The following is a 22,357-nucleotide window of genomic DNA, read 5'->3' as shown; positions in this document are numbered from 1 at the left end:
GTAATCATCTACGTCACTGCATGTCAGTTTATTTACGAGAACAGAATGAGATACCATATCGAAGGCCTTCTTAAAGTCTAGGTAGATGACATCTACCTCGTCTCCTGCATCTACACATTTTGTGATCTGGGTATTTTGACTTCCTTGCTGTAAGTTGAGGGTATTCTTTTGGGATTATTTTAGGTGAGGATGTTAATTTTTGTTAACTTCTCCCTTCTGCTCTTGTGCGTTATGGGTGTAGCTTTGTTTTGTATGAATCCGTAGAAGCAGAGAAAAGGTGGTAGTCATTGAGATGAATACCTACATGTGTTTTTTTTGATTGTGTGGACTGAAGGAAAAGTTGAAATTGTAGAAATGATATGAAGAAAGCAGTTTTACTGTTGATAGACAGTCTAGATATTATGAGCAAGAGGAAGTGAGGAGTGGTTTTGTGCCTGATGAGTTTAAGTTGATGGCAGGATGTCCATAACCTGTGGAACTGGATAAAACAAGTAGGGTAGGGAATCAAACATAGATTTCTGTATTAGTAGATGGATGATAGCTGAGTCCATGTAAGTTGATGAAACTACACAGAGGGAAACAAGAAGCAGCAGCAGTGAACATTTAAATAAAAGCCAAAGCAACCTCCCCCTCCCTACACCCTCTCCAAAAAAACCCAACAGCAACAAGAAGAAGCCCCTACCCCCCTTAGGTACTTGATACATAGTAGGAGAGGAGTGATATGCTGTAAAAGGCACTGTAAAAGTCATTCAAATGGTAGGAGAGCCCCCAATGAACATAAGTCTCAAAAGCCAAGAGAATTTGCAGGGCACTTGTGATTGACAGCTTGAACAGCAAGGAAATCAGGAAGAAGGGATGTAGTACAGGCCATGAAATTTTATCCCTGAATTTTATACTGAAATCCTGATAGCATATTTCAGCTAAAACTACCACTGTATCTTTTCTTTTAGTTTTTACTTTTTCTTACCTCTTATGAAAAATAATTTAGTATAGTCTCACCAAGTTAAGGGAATTAACGGTGTTGTTTTCATTTTAGCATTTTTACATTTACAAAGGGAAAAAGATCACTACAGCTCTTAAATTCATAAGAACAAATGTATTAATAATTGTTTTCCATCTATAGAGTGCAATTTAGTGTAATTTTGTAATATAGGTTCACGCTGCCTCTTTAAAAATGAACATTGATGCTACTTAATATTGTTGTTCTTTAAATATGATAGAGATGGATCAATTAAGTTCTTGTTTTGAACATAGTGCATACTTTCTGATTGCGCATAAATTGGCTATTTTGAATGTAGTCTGAATTATACTAAATTTAACCTAATATAGGTTGGTAACTGCAGAAAAGAGACAAATGACTTGGAAAGATTCAAATTGATGCAACGATTGTGTATTTGTTTCTTGCTTCTGTAGATTAATGATTTTACCTGATAAAATTGTCTCTTGAAATAGTGTTCAAATATACAAAGATTATTAAGTAATATATATGGATTTTCCAGTGTACTGTATAAGCCTTCTGATGTTAGTTTTTAACATGCTAAAATGCAATAGCATTCCTAATTTTATGGGTGCAGAAAGACATATCACTCAGACTGGTTTAAATGCAGTTTAAACCATAAGTATCCAGATGTACAAGCCAGTTTAGAATGGTTTAAACCTCCTGTGAACTGTTTCAAAGTATAACTGGTTCTCCATGAACTAGTTTACTATGGTCTTGTGCAGACACTGAGCCTTCTGTGGCTAGGGTCTGGTCTGTTATCCAGGCATCCTACAATGCACTGCTTCTCATCCATCCCCAATCCTTGCATAGCAGCTGGCTGCTTTGCTACACAGCCAGAACTTTGCTGCCTCAACCTCAATTGCCTTTACCTGACTGCAGTGCCTCTGGCTGGGAGCTCCCTCCGCATAGCCTTTAAAGAGCTGATCAGTGTCCTTCCACCTGTGGCAACTGACCAGAGCTCCATGCATCCCAGGCGTATTTAGGATGAGAGGAAGCCATGTGTGTGCGCGCGTGTGTGTGTGTGTGTGGAGGAGGGGGAGTATTGGCTGCACCCCTGCTTGTGGTACCTGGGGGTTGTGGGCCTCAATGACAGTCCAAGGACTCTACTGCCACTATTGGAAGGAAATTGACCAGCTCTTTAAAAGTGTCAGAGAGCTTTAGATAAAAGCACCGAAAAGCCCCACTGAAGCTCCCGGTTTATACAGACACTGTGGAGCCAGATTGAAGTAACGTGCTGCTTCTTCTGGCAAAGCATTTTTTTTTTTTTTTTAAATATATTTTTCACATCTGCAAGCAACCGTGATGATTAGCCTATGTTTTGTTTTCTTCACTCAGTGAAGTTATGACACCTTCCATATCAGGCATGCAGTTTGAGGCTTCATGAATTTCTGTTCAAAAGAAACTCCCAGAGACTCCTACATCCTACATGCATATAGTCCAGGGGTCTTCAACCTTTTTGGGTCAGTGTACCCCCAGCAGCTGGTTGAGAAGGAAAGAGTCCCCCGGTGTCCAGTCGACAAGCAGGGGGTGGCGTCCCCCAGTGGCTGATCAGCAAGCGTGCCAGCAGCATGGTGGCGGCATCCGCTGCTGAGTACCCCCTGAGGCCTTCCCAAGTACCCTCAGGTACTCCTGGTTGAAAACCCCTGATCTAGTCTCATACCAGTTAATGAGGACCTGCTACAGCCAGCCAGAAGCTTAACCAAATGGGCTGATTGTTGATACCAAGTCTTTATCTCGGGTTTTGAACAGTTCTGTGTACTGGGGTCTGGATCTGTAAAACAAACAAACAAACAAACAAAAACAAAAAAAAACCCAACAAAAAACAGAACAGCACTTCGGAAACAAAGAAGCTGAAAAACTGTTTCACAACCAACACCCCTTTCACAAACCCTGTTATGTTTTAGGGGTTCACAGCATGTTGTGACTGTTTTTCCTGTGTTTTATCGCACTGGTATGGCATATGTGGTCTCATTGGAAAGCCAATGTTATGCTGTATCCACTTAGGTTACTGTTCTCACTGTATAGATTATATTATGTTATGTATATCTTTATAGTGTTGGAACTGGTTCAGCCAGGGTGCTGAGGCATGAATACTTGAAGACAATTACACCCCATACACAGACAGAAGGCACTGGGACCCAAGGCATTGTCTGTCTGTAATAGACAAATCAATTCCTCTGTAGCAAAAGAGTAATGGCCTATGAGGCCAGAAACTTCTGGAGGATCCTGGTGACTTACCAGCACTAGAATAATGCAAATGGAGAGGCTGGCCTTGGAGAATTTTAGGGTCTAGCTGGGATAGAATCAAGGTCTGAATCTCAAGCTTTGTGGGTTCAGCAGCCCCAGTTGCCATGGCTGATAATTGGGATTCAACAGAAGGGCTGATTTCTTAAAAATTCTGGAAGATCTCTAGGAAGGCTGAGCTACAGCCAAGTGAGAGGGTAAGAATCTGTACTCTTGTTTCTGCAAACCTGTAGTCAGGTTTGTTGGTGTAATTATTTCTTCCTATGTCATGTTTGCTTGCTTGCTTGTTTCCTTACTGATTGCCCGTGGAAAGAGTGATATCTGGGAAAATACCTTCCAGATTTCCCTTTCTAAGGAAAGGGGGACATATAATTGTTCATGACCAAAATGGAGTGGCTACCTGGGACTGGCAGAGAATTCCTCACTGCAGCTACAGGGTCCCAGTATAAGGGCAGTGGAGCTGAGGCTTGCTGGGTTAAGGGATTATGCCAGGGCAATCTCAGTCTGTTCCTTGGGTCAAGTGGCAGCACAATGAGGGTAAATTCAGGGTTATTGGGGTCTCGCTGGCAGGCTGGTTTGTGTCATTCATTATTCAGATTAAAAAATCAATCTACAAAGGAAAACTGCAAATATAAACTGATGCAGACCCACCTGCAATCTGTGCCTTCTCATATACAGTACATATCATCATTGGAGCAAATTACACAGATGATAACATCCAAGGTTCGTTCACCTGCAGCTCTGTCAAAGTCATATACACCATCATGTGCTTACAGTGCCACTCTGCTGTCTACATGGGGCAGATGGGGCAAACCCTATGTAAAATAATGAATGAACATCAGTCTGATATCCGTTCCAGAACACTTTGACGTTCCTGGATCTTCTGTCACCAACCTAGAGTAGCTGTTCTTAAACAACAAAATGTTAAAAACCACCTTGAACATAACTATGGAACGATCTTCCACAGACTGGATTACATTAGGTATGGTCTAAACAGGCATAACTGATTCTTATCCCATTACCTGAATTAGCTTTTTTTTTCTCTCTCTTGTCCCAATGGATTTATTTCTTATTTGCCACTCCCGGTGTTGCCTTCTCATCCCCACCATCCTTCTCCTTCCCTTTCTCCTTCCAGTCCATGCCATTTGTATTCAGCCCACTCTTTATTTGATAGACTGCTCTGTGCATGTCGTTTCACAGCAGCTGATGGAATGAGCTTAGCCATGTTCATACCAAGACAGCACGCTTGACTGCTTAGTTAGGAGCCACATACACCTTTTTCAAGATAGTGCTTCCTTTCTCTCATCCATGGGCTTACACGTATACTTAAGATCATAGGAAAGTTGGGCTAGAAGGGACCTCAGGTAGTCTTCTAGTCCTAGCCCCCTTAATGCAGAATCATCCTCAACCAAAGCCTCAAGCCAAATGTCTGCCTAGCCTGCTCTTGAGAATTTCAAGGAATGGGGATTCCACTCGCTCTCTAAGTAGCCTGTTCCAATCCTTAACCACCTTTATGGCGACGAAGTTCTTCCTAATCTCCAACCTAAATTTCCTCTGCTGTGTTTTGAAGCCATTTCTCCCAGACCTGTTCCCTACAGCCAGAGAACATAGTCTGTCTCCATCCTCTTTATAAAGCCCCTTCAAGTATTTGAAGACTTTTATCAAATTCCCCCTCAGGCTTCTGTTCCTCACACTAAATAATCTCAGTTCTTTCCGCCTTCCATCATAGTCATGTTTTCCAGGGCTTGAATTATTTTTTTTTCACTCTCTCTTGCATTCCTTCTAATCTGTACACATCTTTAGTCAAGTACGGTGCCCAAAACTGGACATACAAACTCCAGGTAAGGCCTCACTGATGCCAAATGGAGCAGCACTTACCTTGGTTTGCAAGTAACATTTCTGTTAATACATCCCAGTATGCTCCTGGTTTTTTGTTGGTTCTTTTTTTGTGACAAAAACACACTGTTGGCTGATATCCAGCTTCTGTAACTCCAGGTGCTTTTCTGCAGTGTTGCAGCCTAGCTAGTCTATCCGTGCATGCAGTTATTCCATCGTGAATGACTAGGCTTGACTGAGTGTTATAGGCTGTATGAACTAAGGAATATTCTCCTCCTTGACAAAAGTACATACATTGTTTGCATTAGAAGCAACTTTTCTCTGTACATTAATTTTTTCGCCTGTGAACAAATGTATTTATATTTAATGCAATCACACATTTTACTATTTTGTTATATTTAAATATGCCTAAATTCTAAGTGACTACCACCATTTTTTTGTTAAAAGAAAAGTAAACTTGTATGGACTTTTAACAACTTTATACTAAGACAACTTAATTTAACTTGGGGTTTTCTAGAATTAAATAGCTGAGATTTCCTTTCCAACAATACTTCAGAAGCACAGATAAAAATGACTTCCTGTCTTACTATTTCCTGTATCCATGGTAACCCCACTTTAACCACTCTCTCACTTGTTGTGGAGGAGCCTCTAGGAAGCAGTGTTTCCTGAGTGAGCAGTTTCAAAACCAAGGGGAAAATGTGAGAGCTTTAATAAACCAGAATGTAAGAAAAGCCTTACAGACAGGTCTGCTAAGTTAACTTTTCCAGTGAATGGCATTAACAACAGGCTAAATGATAAAAATGAACTACAGGTTTGGGGTAAGTCATTGTTTTTTATACATTTTTAACTTAATTAAGCTCATCTTTAAAAGTAATATTCAAGGAGGAAATGAAGAGCTAGTGATGAAAGGAAACTTGTGTTCCTGCATGTAAACGTGAATTAGTATTTATTCATGAATACCTTTAGCTTTAACGAGGCATTTGTCAAATATAGAAAGAATAGTTCAAAGAATTTATATGTTGACTTTACTGAAAGCCATTGTTATGACAGTGTTAGTTGCTTTTAAATTGTAATTGATCAAATATTTTTCAGCTAGATTGGCAGCATATTCATTAACCTGTTAATTTAGTCTGATTCCTAATGCACTTGAAATACAGCATGATTACCCAATAAGTATTTTAATTCTTGTGATGCTAAGATGGGGAGTGCTGAAAGGGAGAAGTTGTAACATAGATTATTGGGAAGTACTTTTCATTACCTTATAAAGCATGTTGTTTTACAATGTTAAAACATTAGCTTGCATGTGTTTTTTAAATAATATAAATATAATATTTGAACTTCAGATGAACAATATTTACAAATTTGATCTTTTTTTATCCCTAATAGCCAAGTCAGAAATGAATGGAAAAGCCAAAGACAGGGATATGTGTGGACTTCAAAATTCTCTATCCTGCATAGGAGTTTTCCTGCATATCCTTAATTGTTTTCTTTTGTTGGTGCTCCAGGAGGTATTTAGTTGCCCAGCTGTCTGCCAGCTCTGCACAGGGGGACATGTTCACTGCCGTAACTTAGGTCTTTCAAGTATTCCAAAGAACTTTCCAAAAAGCACAGTTCTTGTATATCTGAGTGGAAATAATCTCTCTCATGTAATTCCAAATGAATTAACAGAACTTCGGAAACTTGTTGTGCTGTATTTGGATAATTCCAACATTTTACATGTGTACCCAAAAGCTTTTGTTGAACTTAATAAACTGTCCTATTTACATCTAGATGATAATCACATTAAACGTTTGGATCCTGGAATATTTCAAGGGCTTTCAAAACTTATTTTTTTGGATCTTCAGAATAACCAAATAGCTTTTGTTCCTAGAGGAGTGTTTAGCGATCTCACTTCACTTCAGTACTTAACACTTAAAAGAAATCGTCTCACTATCCTTGGAAGTGGCACATTCTTGGGAATGATTAGTCTTCAAACACTTAATCTAGCCTACAATAAGATTGCATGGATATCGGATTCAGCATTTCATCTCGTTGGAACCCTTGCATATTTAAACCTGGAGGGTAACAATTTAACACGGGTGCCCTCAAGCGCCATTGGAATTCTCAAAAATCTTGAGAGACTTTCCTTGTCTTACAACCCTATTGGAAAAATACACTCTTTTGCATTTGAAGGACTTGACCAGCTTGAATATCTATGTTTGAAGAGTTCAAAAATAAAAAGCATTCTCATTAATGGATTTGCTGGGTTAAATAACCTCAAACAGTTAATTTTAAGTCACAATGATTTAGAAAATATAAATGCCAGTACTTTTACCTTGTTGCATAATTTACTGTACCTGCATCTAGACAGAAATAAAATAGTTAGTATTGGCGATAATACATTTGAAAAAGTTGGTTCCTCTTTGAAGATATTAAACCTAGCATTTAATAAAATTGCAGACCTGCAACCTCAGGTACTCAAACCCTTGGTTTCATTAATTCATCTGTATGCAAGTTACAATCCTTGGAACTGTAGCTGCAAATTGTTTAGGCTACGCAATTGGTTAGCATCATCTTCAATCTCTGTAAAAATACATTGTCAAAATCCACCAAGTATGCGTGGTAGGCCTTTGTATTATGTTAAATGGACTGAATTTACAAACTGTGCCAGTACAAACGCCAATCCAGAAGCAGTCTGGAATCTGAAACCTGCAGGTATGCATCATAGTACCACCACTTTAGTGATGGCACTGCATAAGGTGACTAGATACAATACACACAAACATTTGGGAAATTCTGCTGCTAAACATGTTACTTTATGGGGAAGAGCCCAAGCCACATCTGGTAGTCAGTTTTTTTATGAAGAATATGCCACTGGGAATCCATCACAGGCAACTACGATGTTATCAGTTTTGCCAGTGCAAATGACAGCACAGATCATACCTGTTAATTTAACCATGGAAGAGAATAATAGTGTGTTTCCATCAAGTGCTGCATCTGTATCACTAAAAACATCTCTCCTCTGCACACAGCAAGTGGAGAAGCTGAATCGGGCATTTGACATTTTACTAGCCTTTTTTATTTTGGCTTGCATTGTGATCCTTTTTCTAATCTATAAAATCATTCGATTAAAACAGAAACTGAAGCTACCAGGAAACTCAGAGGAAAAGGGAATAGAGTACTACAGTTGTTATCAGGCTGGCAGATACAATGTGACTAACCCAGTTCAGCCCCTGTCTCATAATCCAGTGAGGAATTCAGAATTAGACCAAATTAGACTTCTCAAACGAACAGCGCCTGAGAATCAGGCACAGGTCATCTTGTTTGAGCATTCAGCACTATGATTTATTCAGTTTGACTTCTTTTGTTGATTTTTTTTTTTTTGGAGGGGGCGGTACTTTAAAACATCAAGAAATCAAATATCTGAGGTTCTTTTAAATAATTTGTTCCTCTGTCAGATCAACTAGTTCTTGGCATTATGGAAAATGTTACAACCTAGGATCTATATTATGATTCTTTCTCCAAATGCTACTTGTTCTGACCTTTTGTGATGGATGAATATTCTGCTCTGTTTCCCTTTGAAGGAAACCTTCTTATATTACTCTTGTATATTGCAATATGTTCAGTAAGAAGTTAAAGCTATGGCTTCAACTTTTTATCCAATATTCATTCGTTTTAAATTTTGTATGGAAATAATGTGTTTTGTTAAATGAGTAAGGAAAATCAATTATTATCCACATTATGAGATGAAATGTTTTTCTGGGGAAAATAGTGCTCTAAGAGGATCTTTTTAATATGTGCATTGCTATTCACAATGGGTTAGAAAATTGAAAACAGTGAGGGGTGATTTAGCTCAGTTGCTGAGTGTGGTGCTAATAACACCAAGGTCATAGGTTTAATCCCTGGCTGGACTAGATGATCCCCTGAGGTCTCTTCCAGCCTTACTTCTCTATGAAAGCTTTCCTTTTTGCTTAACATGAACTGTTTTACATTTTCTGAGAAAGAGGGGAAAATTAAAAATTCTGTATATTTTTTGTATATCAATATATTGCTAAAGTAAAAAATAGTTGCATGCAGTGTGTATAATAAAATACATACATTGTTGATGTGCACATTTATCATCAAACTGCATATGACACTAACTTGTATTAGGGAACTTACTTTATCTTTTAGTTGAAAATATAATCAACTTTAGAATGTCCAATATCACAGACTAAGTTAATTAGGGCAATAGGTTTTTTTTTTTCTTATAAACTTAAATACTCCAATTTGTATAATACATTGTAAAATTCATTATATCATTTATAATGTTTTTTTGAGTTTAAGTGCTGTAATCATAGATGTTGAAGTGATGTTGCAGCTGCAATGGTCCAGAAAATATGCTAGAAGCAAGAGGTTTTGTGGAAGATACCTTTTAGTGGAGCAACTTCATGGTTGGGATAGACATGGACAAGCTTTTGGGTATGGCAGTACATCCTCAGGTCTCACCATAATACCCGAGTAGGAGTACTGTGATTACCGTAAAGCCTAAGTCTATCCCAACCATGAATTTGCTCCAATTTGATATTAGCTACAAAAGTTCTTGTCTCCCACATTCTTACATATCTTTTGCTGAAGAGCCTGTTATGAATGCCATGTCCCAATCACCTTTTCTTAAGCTAGTGAGAACCATCTATTGATATTAGGATTCATTTTGGGTTAAGATAAATTGTACCTTGTTATCCTGCTTGAGTGGGGAATGGGGGGTGCCAGGTATCTAAAAAATTCCAGTTACCTGAAGCTGGTGGTTTTTGGCCGGATGTGAAGCAGGGGGAAAGAGAGAAGCTGCACGGGGGCCAGAGAGGGGGGTGGCCTCACACAGAGCAGCTACAGTGCAGGGTGGTGGGTGGCACCATGTGCGAGCTTCCACGCCCCTCTCCCCCCCCCCCACATTTGTCCAACTGGCCGGAAACTCCAGTTAATAGAGTGTTCTGATTACTCAAATGCCAGATAACAAGGATTTTACTGTATTTTTATTCACAACATTGCCTGCCAGTGTAATTGTAAATGCCTCAAACTGTCTTCATTTCTTTAAATTTGGGGCTGTATTTACTTGATTTTTCCCTCTCTTCAATAACATGGTGGTAACCTTAAAAAAGATGGAATTATATCCCAACTACTATATTTAGAGTGATATTTTCAGTCAACCCTTAACTGGATCTCCGTTTTTGCAGGCATAGTTTTATGTCCATAATCACATACACCTGAATTTTAAATCATTTGCATGTTTAAACAACCTAATCTGCAATGTCGGTATTTTTGCCTACAGTTTTGCATCAAAAATAAGAAATCAGTGCTTATGTTTGTTCCCAACTATGAAGTGAAACTTTATTGTTCAGTTACGAGTCCATATTTCTTAAGACCACAATCCCCTTTCTATATTGGTGCCAGTAGATTCTGATCACTATGCTGAAGGAAGATCTGCCCTTTGCAGAGGGAATTTTCCAAGGGCAGAGAACAACCAGAGGCTCCTATTCTCTGGATTTGGATCCCATATTTCAAAAGGCTCTTGATCTGCATTTGTCCTTTTTTGAATTTGTTGCTTCAAATCCATCATTCAGCCCTGAAAGTATTCAATTCTAGTGCCTGTGGGTAGAGTCAAGTTGTCTGCCTCGATGCTACTGCACAGTAGGCTAATACTACTGCACAGTAGCATCTTGGCACGATTTTTGCCGTATAATGCTACTGTGTAATAGTATCAGGCTACTGCACAGTCAGTGTCTTGTGCATTTGTGCCCAGTACATAGTTAATGGATATATAATTACAATATTGAATCTGAATTTTTGCACAAATACTTTTTGGAAGAATGAGAATGTTAAATGTGTATCTTAGTTGATTGGAGTGAAAGGAAAAAGGACAAAGCTATGTAAATTTTTTCCTGGAATCCACCTCATTTGACATCAACTTTGTTTTTATTCTAAAAAAGGTTGTGATCATTAAAATAAGAGCTACTGAAATAATCAGTCTCCCAATAGGCAGGCCATATTCTGGTGTCATTTTAGATGGAGCATGTTTCTCGTACAGACACTATATAAGCCCCTCCACCAGTAATGTCATTTATACTATCAATCGCAGTATTAGGGTTTGGTCCTACTGCTCTTCCTGACAGGAGTTATAAATCTGCAGTGTTTGGACCTGTCTTTTCTCAATGAAAAACACAGAACATTTTTACTGTGACAAATTGAGGAGATGCAAGAGTAATGAGAGCATCACCTGATAAGAAAAATAATTTGTATTGGCTGAAAGAGAAGCAAATGAAACAAAAAATGACTTTTTGTTGTGTAAAATGTATACTCTAAAACAAATAATGGTAATTATTTAATTTTGAAAGAAGTGTTCATTTGGACACAGTCTCTGTCTTTAATGTGGCTAACACTTCGATTTACCAGTATCTTTCTTGAAACAAGCCCTGGCTGATTTTAGAGATCCTTATATTATTACCTTGATTTATAAGTTGTTTCCTTATTCAGTCCAGTAAGAATAAAACATAATCCCTTTTATATTATCATTGAACGTTTACCTAGAGTTGTTTGTCAAATCCTGGTGAAACTATATTGATTTAGGATTTTTTAGATGTGTTTTGCATTAAAAGAGTTACCTTGCATAATGATTCCATAGTTGCTGGCTAAGCCTTTGAAGAAGCAGCTTGTTCCATTTAATGGACAGATGAAAGATTCACATTGCCTTTCCTGAAGACTACAGTTAATATTTATCCTGTTTTGTTGGAGTCTTTTGCATTCCTTGATTTTTCCACTTGGCAGTTTCCTACACATTTTTAATCTTTCTGCCAACAAATGTTTATAATTATAAAGCAAAGAAAAACTATTTCTGTTTTATATAAAATGACATAGAAATATCACCTTCAGGAAACAAAAGATTTGTTGTCTGCATGCTTCTTTTAAAGAGTTCCTCTGACTAAATATTATTACTACAGATCTATAAACCACTCCCACCTTTTAGCTTCCAGAGGTCGTGTCAGATTCCCAACAGTTGATGTTCTTTGCTCAGTTCAGAAAATCACAGATATTGTAAAGCTCAGAGTGCTAAGGTAGGGTTGGCATGACTATGAACTCTTGCTGTTTATCTGTAAATCCTGTAAAAAATGTGAATAAAAGCTCTCTCCAGGACAGTTTGTACTCTAGCCCACTTCAGGTAATTAACTGAAGCAGCCCCTGAAGAGGCATATCACTTCTGGTTTTCTCTCCTGCTGTGCTGTGCTGTGCTTTTCTGGAGCCCAGTCCTCTACAGCAGGGGTTGTCAACTGGGGTTGTGCGTACCCCTGGGGGTACTTGGACTGGTCATAGGGGGCATTTGTGGGTGGGAGGGGACAGAGCAGGGCTAGGGCAGTGGTGCCCCTTTGCGGAGCAGGGAAGCTTGCACGCAGCAACTGCTGCTGCTACAAACCAGCCCGGTGAGCTTCCCTGCCCTGCAGAGGGACGCTGCTGTTCTCACCTGAGCCGAGCGAGCTACCCGGCCCTGCTCCTGGGAGGCAGCAGCGCTCCGTCCCTGCCCACTCACATGCCATCCCCACCTCCCCCTCAGTCTGGCTGTGCGCCACCCCCTTTTCCTTCCCCTGCTCGGCATCCGGCCGCACGCCACCCTCCCTCCCTTTGCTCGGTGTCTGGCTGCCAGGGATACTTAGACTAAAAAAGTTTAAGCACCCCTGATCTACAGCATTACAGGCAGTGTCTCTAGTAACTTCTTGCTTATCCCTGACCACTCACTCCCACTCCATGTATATTTCAGCCTGGCGAATATGCTTTGAAGATGACGTAGAGGGGTCCTGAATACACATCCCAACACTACTGTCAGACTCTATCTTGAGAAAACTGAGAGTAGTGCTGGTATGTCCTCAAGACCACTCCAAATCTCAGGCATGTCGTTCAGGCCACGTTCTGAATACTGCACTCGAGTGTATTCCAAATTGCAGCAAGTGGGCAGGGCTTGTTTCTTAGGGGTGGTTCTGGGAGGGAGCTAGTATGCATGTGGCAGAGATGCCAAAATCTCTGGAGTAATCCAGTGCTCATGAAACTTGTGAGCAGGGAAAAATAATTGCTATGTAGGTAACAGAGGCACATGATTTTGCTTGGATGGCATGTAAAGAGATAGCCTTGTGTTCCAGCGTCTAACAGCTATTCCAGAAGTGAAATCCTCAGTGAAACCATCCAGCCTGCTCAGGCTGTAGGAAACATCTTCCAAGTATCACTGGGGAACCTTTCTTTCCCCAAAAACTTCTTTATTTCTCTGACTATAAGCTGCATGATTCCTATGGATCCATATCATCGATTCATCTCATGCAGCCCTAGTTCTGGTCCAGAGTAACTGAGAATAATACATATTTTTTTGTTATTAACTTGACTTTGTATCTATTTGGTATGATTTATAAAAAGCAAAGTATTTGTGCACAAAAAGTGTGATTTAGTATTACTGACCAACTTCCAGATCAGAATTTTTCTACTTGCCTTAAGAGTGTATGGGTGGGGGAGGGAAGTTCTCCCCTAAAGTTTAAGGCCTGATATCTGCAAATGCAGGCCTTAAGCATCTATTTAAGCACTAAGCAAATATTAAGCATCTATTTAAGCATTCCCACTACCTTCAGCAAGAGTATATTTGTACATTTAACATTAAGTAGGTATGAAAGTGTGTGTAAGATTGGGACCTGGTTATCTAAAACTTTCATGGTGTGCCTCTGGGATGAAAATTGTAGTTTACAACTTAATTCCCCGAATACAATGAAACTTTGTGCAGGAGACTAAACTAAAATTGTAACTAAGCTTCTCCAAGAAATAAGGGACACCCCAAACCTCACCACTGTCTGCGTCAAGTGCATGACACATTTTGAAAACCTTGTCTTCTTTAACATAAACACGTTGTAGTATATATATGCACAAAACAAACATCACACTTCACACATTTTCTCCCCTGGGAAGAGGCTGAGAGATAAAATGTAATAAATGTGAGTCATCTTGCTTGCTTCATTGCTATCCAGTGCTTGATTAGAATGACAACTGTGATATAAGTAACAAAACCAAATAAAACGCACACATCCTGTGCTGCTGAACCAGCATATGCAGAAGTTGGATGATCCAGGAGAGTCCATAAACTTTTTAGTGCCCTGGTTTAAGGCTAAGCAAACAATATACTACCTGCATCTAAATATCTATCCGTAGATAGATAGCTAGATAAATCTATATTTATATATAGAGATATATATATAGATCTGTCTGTATCTCTATATATAGATATATCTATCTATTGATCTATCTATATCTATACATATTGGTATATCTATATATTGATTATAGATGGATATATTGCTAGCTAGATAGATATCTATATAGATATATGTCATAAAGAATTACTTGCTCCCTTGTCATTCCCTTCACCAGAAAAGTGAAAGGGATGAGACTGAGGGGATACAATAGGTCTTCTAATAAATGGAGTCACAGCCATCACCATTTCACTGTGCATACTGAAAGACAGTTTTCTGTTCCCTCAAAGCTAGATGCTGTGATGTGTTGTTCCCAGTAATAGCATCTTTACAAGCTCTAAATCAGTTAAAATGATAATAGGGGGCTCTTTCAATCTAACAGACAAAGGCATAAGAAATGCAGTGGCTGGAAACTGAAACTGGGTATGCTTATTCTAGGTATAAGCCACTTTTTAAATATAATAATCAACCATTGGGATGTTCTAAATACTCTGCCACTTGCAGATTTTAAATCAGGATTGATGCCTTTCTAAAGGATCTGATGAATGAAGGATCATACCTCATGTTATAGCAGAGGTCAGACTTACTCACTGTTGGTCCCTATTAATTAATTTTAAAATAAGCCAATGTTTACTGGTAGGGTATTCCCTAGTAACATAAAGAGATTTGCAGTAATTTTTGCCTAAATGTAATTTCTTCAAATAGTAGGTGCTCAAACATCTGATTTTAAAAATGGTAAATTTAAGTAATACTGGTATTTTTTTAGTAAGAACATTTTAGTGGTAGCTGTAAATTGTTCACAAGTCCTTATTCAGGATTTTAATAAATAAGTATTTTTCAAAAGCCAACAGATGTGCTCAACATTGTCCCAGATTTAAAGTTTTGACATGCTAAGAAAAAACAAGAAATACCAGTATCAGGAGTGAGTGACCTAGCATCCTCTCTGAGAAACACTTTGCATATTTTACTTATGGCAGTAGCAGATGCATCATGTTAATTTAGCAATTTTCATTAAGTTTTGCTGGTGCCTAATAAGTTGTATGTATATTTGCAGATGGCATAGCATTGTTTCATTTTTTTAATTGTAAACGGTACATTTCCAGTTAATTTGCCTCTAGAATATATTTAGTCATTTGTTTTTAACTGTTGCCTCTTGGCTATTTGTGAATTTTTTATATAAGCGTTTTGAAAAAGTACTTAGCAATGTGTTCAACTAAACATTTAATAATGAAAACATTATAGATATGCCCTATAATTATCGAGCAGATTTCCTGGTTAGCTAAGTCATTTTCCTGTTCTTTTCCAGTGTTGTTCAAGATAAATTTTGTGGTATCATTAACGTCTCAGTGGAAGGGCTGCATGATGTTATGACTGAAGATCCTGAAACAGGAACTTACAAAGAGTAAGTGGAATATCTAATTAACTTGTGTATGTTGAAGTGTAGTAGCAGTTTAACATATGTAGTTTCTCTCTCTCTTTCTCTTCCTTTCTCTCTAAAAACAAAAAAACAAAAAACCTGCTTTTAGAAATTGAGACACATGTTCTTAAGAATTTTGTTTTTGTAAGAGATTGTATTAGAATATGAAAAAAAAAGTTTTTTTGCTGAACAGCCTTACAGTAAGATTAAATTTAATTAGCTATTAGTTAATACATTTACCTACCAAACAGTCTTATATAAGTATACATAAACAATTTTGTACCTGATGAATTTGCCAGAAAACTTTAAGTAAATTTATGATGCAGGCTCTAATTTTAGGCATGTGTACATCTGAAATTAATAGGTGTGAGGTTTTTTTTAGGTGGAGGAAAGTTATATCGACTATGACAGTTTTATCAGTAATTAATTATCCCTTTATCAGCAACAAAAGTGGTTTCTTGATCTTTATGCTGTACTTTTCAGCATTTTCTTGTAATATATAATTTAGTATGTTCAAAATTCATCGAGATGCAGATATATAAAAAAAATTCTAAATCATAGTTGAACATTTTGACCTAAAATCATGCTGCATTTCAATAGCAGTTTCTTGCAAAGCACTTTACTAAAATGAATCCTCACAAACTGCCTGTTTGAGAGGTTAGAAAATTATGTGTATAACCTTATCTGCTACTGAAATACAGCAGTTAACACTGCTAAACAATGCAGTGTAGGAAGTGAAGAATAGTGCATATACTCCATATTTCAAGAGATTTCTGGGCAATGGGGAGTTACATCCTTAAAGCTGTAAAAATGTATATCAAACAAAATCCCACTATATATATATATATTGTATTTGTGTGTGAGGGGGAAAAGTGATGCTTAGAAAGGAAAAAGTTAGATTTTTATCTAAGTGAGTAGCTACCATTTATCTGAAATCTAACCTTTACAAAAACTTCCATACTTATTTTTCAAAGCTTTTATAAGTAGATGGCACAGGTTTTCAATGTTTCTCCAGTGGTGGGGGAAGAATTATGAAGCATCTCTTTTTCCCTTCTTCCTTCTCCCCTTCTCTTTTCTTCATCTGCCTAACATTCTTTAGGAAGTTGTTCTTTGAAGCAGAAGTTTCTTGTGTTCAGTTACTATTGATTACATGATCTTACTCTACTGAGCTTCCTCCTTTGCTTAACATGCTTGAACAAGGAGGCAGCATTTCTACCTGGAAAAGGGACACATGAGCAGTCCTCTTTTTTTTTCTTTTATTTTAAGATAGCCTAATACTAGTATTCCTTCAGACTTAATTTCATTGTTTTCACCAAATTACATCAGTGAATGGTTGCAGTTTTCAAATGCATAAATGAAACGTCCTCTTTTTCAGAAGTCCATTTCAATGTGACAGTTATAGTCACTATTAAGCACATATTTATTATAATTTAAACTGTTACAGCTCTTGATTCTTTTCTGTCCAAGTTTGTTGTCCCTTTTTTAACACTTTATCATTTAGAAAATATTTTGGGCTTGTTTTGATTTTTTGTAGAATGGCCTGAGAGCTTCATTTTGAGGTATTCTTATAAATGTAATTAGTTCCAATAGTTTTGGTTCATCACAAAGCTGCACATCACAAAGACATAATATTTGAAATGCTTCGAAGTTGCTACATATGCACGCACGCACGCACGCACACGCGCACACACACGTATAGGGAGTGGAAGAGACTGCCAGTGTGGCTCTATTGACCTGTTACCAGGAAATCTGCCCCATAGTTTCCCCTGCCCTCACTCAAAGCTGGGTTTTCTACTTTCCATCCCTTATTCCCCATGTACCTCTCTGCATCTGTTTTCATCCCATCTGGGGGAGATGTGGAGTCCCTTCTCTGCAGGTTCAGGATGGGGTACAAGGCTCCCCTGTTGTGCTACATCGAGCAGCCATATGTAACAAAAAGCAATGCACTACTAAATGGTACCTCATTCCATCAGTTTTACTTTTACAGAGGATCAGCTTTTTGGAGCATTTTGAAGGGCATGTTTGTCTGTCCGATTCACCCTTTGAAGTGCTTAAAACTTTTTAAATGTGACATCTATTCACACCCTGGATGAACCTGTTTGACGCTTAAGTGGTTGTTGTTTTTTTACTTAAACAACAAATTAAGTCTTGCAAAATTAAACTTTTCAGCACCACTAGCAGCTAGCCTAAATACAGTACCTTTCAAAACTACTGTAAAATAACTAATACCTTTTTAAAAAAGAAAGCAGAAATTAATTAGAAATCCTAGAAAAGCAGACAAAGATACAGTCTTTGACATTTCCAGATGTATTTGCAGGACTATGGGACTGATAATGCTTGCTTTACATTTCCTTGAAAAGACTGAAAAGATTTTGTGAAGGATCTTTTTAAATCTACTAGTAGGTATTTGAAATGCAGAAATGTGGTCTTAAAATCTTGTACTTGAATAAATAGCGTCTGGCTAGAGAATATGTTTTTTGTTGAAAACTGTAGATACAAACCTGGGAGTCTCTCCGACTTGTAACTAAGCACAAAATTATGTCTAAACATGTCCAACTTCTTGCGTTAGAATTGCAAAATAAGCTGTAAAGATGAATAGGAAATACTTCAAAAAATTGATGTCAATTTTTTGTGTGTGCTAGATGGCAGAATACCAAATAAACAGAAGAAACCCATACAATTTGGATTAAGGATGATTATCTTCAGTTGGAAAATCCTTTTATAATATACATAAAATAGTTTTTGTACTAAATTGTAGACATCTTTCTCACCCATCTGCATTTTATTTGAGTGTATAAAGCAATATAAATTATAGTTCCATTTCTGACTATAAAAACAAAGATGCAGTTTGTCCCATTATATGTAAATATAAATTTACAGTGAATTATAAAAATGGAAAATAATGCTAACACTTGAATACAAGCAGGCATCATATTTTGTGTCTCCATTTGAAGCCATAATAAGCTACATGAGAGAAAAAGCAAGATTTACATAATAACATTTTCCTAGTGACATTACTCATAAATATACATGAGGAAAAAGAAACTTTGTCAGTAATATAGTATAACAGATATCAAAATACAATTTGTTCTAGAAAGCAGGAGTGTCATTATTCAAACATATTCCAGAGTGTCTCGTATTTTGTCAAATCAAAGAGTATCTCTGTTATAAACTAAATTCAATTTTTTTTCAGCTTTATCTTACCAAAGGAGAAAGCACTGATGTTTTGTTTTTGGTTTTTTTTCCCCTGATCAGGCTCATTAAGCATGTGCATCCTGTTCCTCTGATTAATTTGGCAGTAGTAGGAATATATGGGCGGGTGAATTCTCCTGTATATTTTAACCTCTTCCTGAACAATTTAAAAGCAGTTTCCTTTCAACTTCACCCAGATATATTCACAAGAAAAAAGGAAATATTTAACATCCCAAGATAACATAATCCTGTCCTGTCATATGGAAATTTTTTTTCAGTTGGATGAAAAAATAAATACCATGAATAAAACAGAGTTTGATAACGCAGCTCAGTGGTTTTTGGTGGGACATATGAGCAGTACCTAGTCCATCCATGGGCAGATTCTGGCTGGTGGGCCTGTGAATAGTACAACCTGTTTCAGAGGATGGAGCAAAAAACTTACATTAATGGATACATTTGAAATAAACTTCCTATTAATGGAAGTAGCTTCTGAACTCTTTACCCTTTGTCTTAGTAATCAATTTATACCCTGAAGGAAGAGGGCTTATATCCATTGTATATTAGAGATATTTTTATGCTACACAGTATAAGTGTGAATGTTTCTATTTTATGTATAAATATTGAATCTCCTTTGAATCCACTGATCCTTGTATATAACTCATTGTCATAAGATGTCATTGAGAACAAACTAGTTATTAGCGGTATAAAAGGAATATTTTCTTTTTATCAGATTTAAGTATATTGCTTTTCAGTTTCATTGAATGTGTTGTGTGCTCTGTTTCTGAGAGATGTATTGTCCTGAATTAAAGACAGTTTGTTTGTGTAGTTTGTTTACAAGTTTATTTGTTGTTCTTTTTCCTTTCCAAGCGAATATTGAATTTTTTTGTAAGTTGTACAAACTATTGTGTAAGTATGAATTAAATATGATACTGTTCCACTGATTCAAGTGAGGAGTTGTGCAGTTAAAACTTGTGAAGATCTCTGCCCTTTCATTTTGTGTAATTTCAAAAGTGATTTTGACTGCAAACTACAGAATTTCTAAATTGTTAAAGCTACTTCATCATGCTGCTACTTACTTCTTTACATAGTGTACTACAGATTTTGTGTATTTGCCTGTTGGCATGTTTGTTACTGGTTAGGAGTCTGTCCATAATTGCCTTCCTCAGGTGCTTTAATCATTACAGAAATATCTGGGAAAAGAATAACCTGTTTTGACTCTCAAGGACAGGAGTTTTTTCCCCTCCAGCAACTCGTTTTATATCCTCAATTAAACAACTTGGAGATCTAAAGCTATACTTTTGCAACCTGTGTTTACAAAGCTAAGGTACAAAGATTCCCTGGTTGCTTATAAATTTAAAATAAGGAGAGCCCTTGGGTTCTATAACATTTGTTTAGACACTGCTTTTTAACATGGCTTAGAAGCATGATTTTGAAGAAGGCTAGTGAAATGTGACCTACAAAAGGGGGAGAAATTGCTTGGGCCCTAACTTCTTTTTAATGAAATTTAATTGTTAATGATGTGTACAGATGGTGTAAGGCAGGGGTTGTCAGCTGGGGGTACATGTACCCCTGGGGGTACGTGATGGAGAAGCAGGGGGAGGGGCTGCCAACACTTTGCGTTGCCGTGTGCCACTGGCGCTTTTGTTTTCGCCAGCACCACCGTGCACCGCTGGCACTTATGGTTTCACTGCTGGGGGACGGCTGCCGGGGGATCTCCCCTCCCCCGCTTGATGATCGGCTGCCGGGGGACTCCCTGCTCCTCCACTGGCCGCTGGGGCTACACCAGCCATAAAAGGTTGGAAACCCCTGGTGTAAGGCTTTCTTTCTCTTTTTAATCCTTTTTGCCAGTTCAGATATGTAGGTAAACATATGGAGTGGATAAATAGAGAGACAATGCAGAACTTTTTATGGTAATCTCAGGTTATTGGCTGTACTTAAGAGGCTTACTGCCTCCAATAGGTAGAAAAACCAATACCCTCACTGATTTGCTAAACAGGATTGAAGGGGAAAAGGGGCAACATTTTAGAGAAACTGAGCCACTCAGATTGTGTTGCTGTTCTGGAAGGAACTATAAACAACCTGCCTGTCTCCCCATCAGGTGGACTTCCAGGCTGATAGGTTCCCAGATAGCAACATGCAGGATAGTTGTTGACATTTGCCCAAGTCCTGTGGGATCTCTCTTCTCATTGAAGTATTGTATCTATCACCCCAATGAAGAATAAACTCCATCAGATTACCTCAAAGCACAATGGAGCATGAAGGTGGAGACACCTCTGCTCATAAGTATCATTTAGTCATAGATTTATTCTGCAGCCTTATAAATAGTGCTGTTCTTGTTGATCAGAACCAAGCACTAAGCATCTGAACATTTTACTTCTAAAGCTCTAATGTATTAGGATAATGGTGCTGAACTTTTTTGCCTGGTGAGCAAACTGGGCAGTGCCCAGTCTGACAGCGGGCCAGATGGTGCTTTCGATACAAAGCCAGGGACTAGCACTCAGCCACCATGCAACCGCATGGAGAGGGACAGGGAGATAGGTGGATTCGCCTGGCCCTGCATGGGGAAGGAGGCGTGATCTGGTCCCAACCTGGCTTCATGGGGAAAGGGGACACAACCTGGCTCTGATAAGGCTTGTGGAGCTTAGGGTTTGGCAATTTGGAAGATGCAATGGCTCCACGGGTCTCATTTGGTTGCGTACCCCGTGTTAGGGGAATTAGATATATGAACGTTTGTCAGTTTCTTTTTATAACCATAGTGAACTCTGAATTTGTCTGTTTAGTGTAACAAAGATACAAACCAAAAAGGGGCATCACTCTGTATATGATTTGGGAATAAATCTTAATATAGTTTATCTGGATCAACCTATTTCAGCTGAGAACTAGTTATTTAGCATGGCTGGCAATTTCAAACGCTTCTCTAACAGGAGAATGGGTTTGCAATGAAGTATCAAATATTTTAAGTAATATAGACTCTTCTATTTTCTCTGTTATCACCCTTTTGATAAGGCCTGATGTTCAGAAGCAATGCTCATTTGTAAATAGTCTAATCATATTTTTTCCCATAATCTTGAATACCTAGTGAGGTTCCACCCCCCAATATTAATGTAAAGCCTTTTAATTGGTAGAGTGTATTTAAGTCATCTCTTGTTCTTGCTCTTAGCTGTATGTTGATGTCTCATTTTGAAGAACCCAAAGTAACAGAAGATGAGGAACCCCCTACAGAACAGGACAAAAGGAAGAAGAAAGTAAGTTTTGAACATCTGTTGTTAATGTTGGAATTAATCTTTTACTACAATAAAGTAGTTAACTTCAATTTTTTGGCATTACTTTTGGTTCATCCATTGCTTTTGGTTAAACTGTGCTTGGAAATTGCAAATTCCAAACTGAAACAGAGTAGGCCCTTAGGATAATTATATATATATATATATATATATATAT

General features: G+C 37.9%; 2 protein-coding genes and 1 long non-coding RNA gene across 3 annotated transcripts in view; all 3 read left to right on the top strand.

Annotated features, from left to right (window-relative positions):
- IPO11 (importin 11) overlaps nucleotides 1-22,357 on the top strand; it is a 350,536-nt gene that overhangs the window by 269,340 nt on the left and 58,839 nt on the right. The window contains exons 28-29 of the mRNA XM_019517805.1: nucleotides 15,617-15,712; nucleotides 22,080-22,164. Of these exons, the coding sequence (XP_019373350.1) occupies nucleotides 15,617-15,712; nucleotides 22,080-22,164 (181 nt within the window). The remainder of the gene's footprint in view (nucleotides 1-15,616; nucleotides 15,713-22,079; nucleotides 22,165-22,357) is intronic.
- Nucleotides 37-624, top strand: LOC109297782. The gene is made up of 3 exons (XR_002097413.1): nucleotides 37-283; nucleotides 335-339; nucleotides 459-624. It is a non-coding gene; the product is annotated as an uncharacterized LOC109297782 (long non-coding RNA).
- Nucleotides 5,034-9,165, top strand: LRRC70 (leucine rich repeat containing 70). Its single transcript, XM_019517806.1, has 2 exons — nucleotides 5,034-5,898; nucleotides 6,467-9,165. Exon 2 carries the CDS (start codon nucleotides 6,478-6,480, stop codon nucleotides 8,401-8,403), a length of 1,926 nt encoding a protein of 641 aa, XP_019373351.1. The 5' UTR covers nucleotides 5,034-5,898; nucleotides 6,467-6,477; the 3' UTR covers nucleotides 8,404-9,165.

This window comes from Gavialis gangeticus, unplaced genomic scaffold (genome assembly GCF_001723915.1).
Source record: "Gavialis gangeticus isolate Ggan-Ray unplaced genomic scaffold, GavGan_comp1, whole genome shotgun sequence".
NCBI classification, from domain to species: domain Eukaryota; kingdom Metazoa; phylum Chordata; order Crocodylia; family Gavialidae; genus Gavialis; species Gavialis gangeticus.
The sequence above is the reverse complement of the archived record's forward strand: the minus strand, read 5'-3'. Positions and strand labels throughout refer to the sequence as shown.

Bases quoted from the DNA above. Each gene is read 5' to 3' on its own strand.
- LRRC70 (XM_019517806.1), top strand. From the start codon at position 6,478: ATGAATGGAAAAGCCAAAGACAGGGATATGTGTGGACTTCAAAATTCT.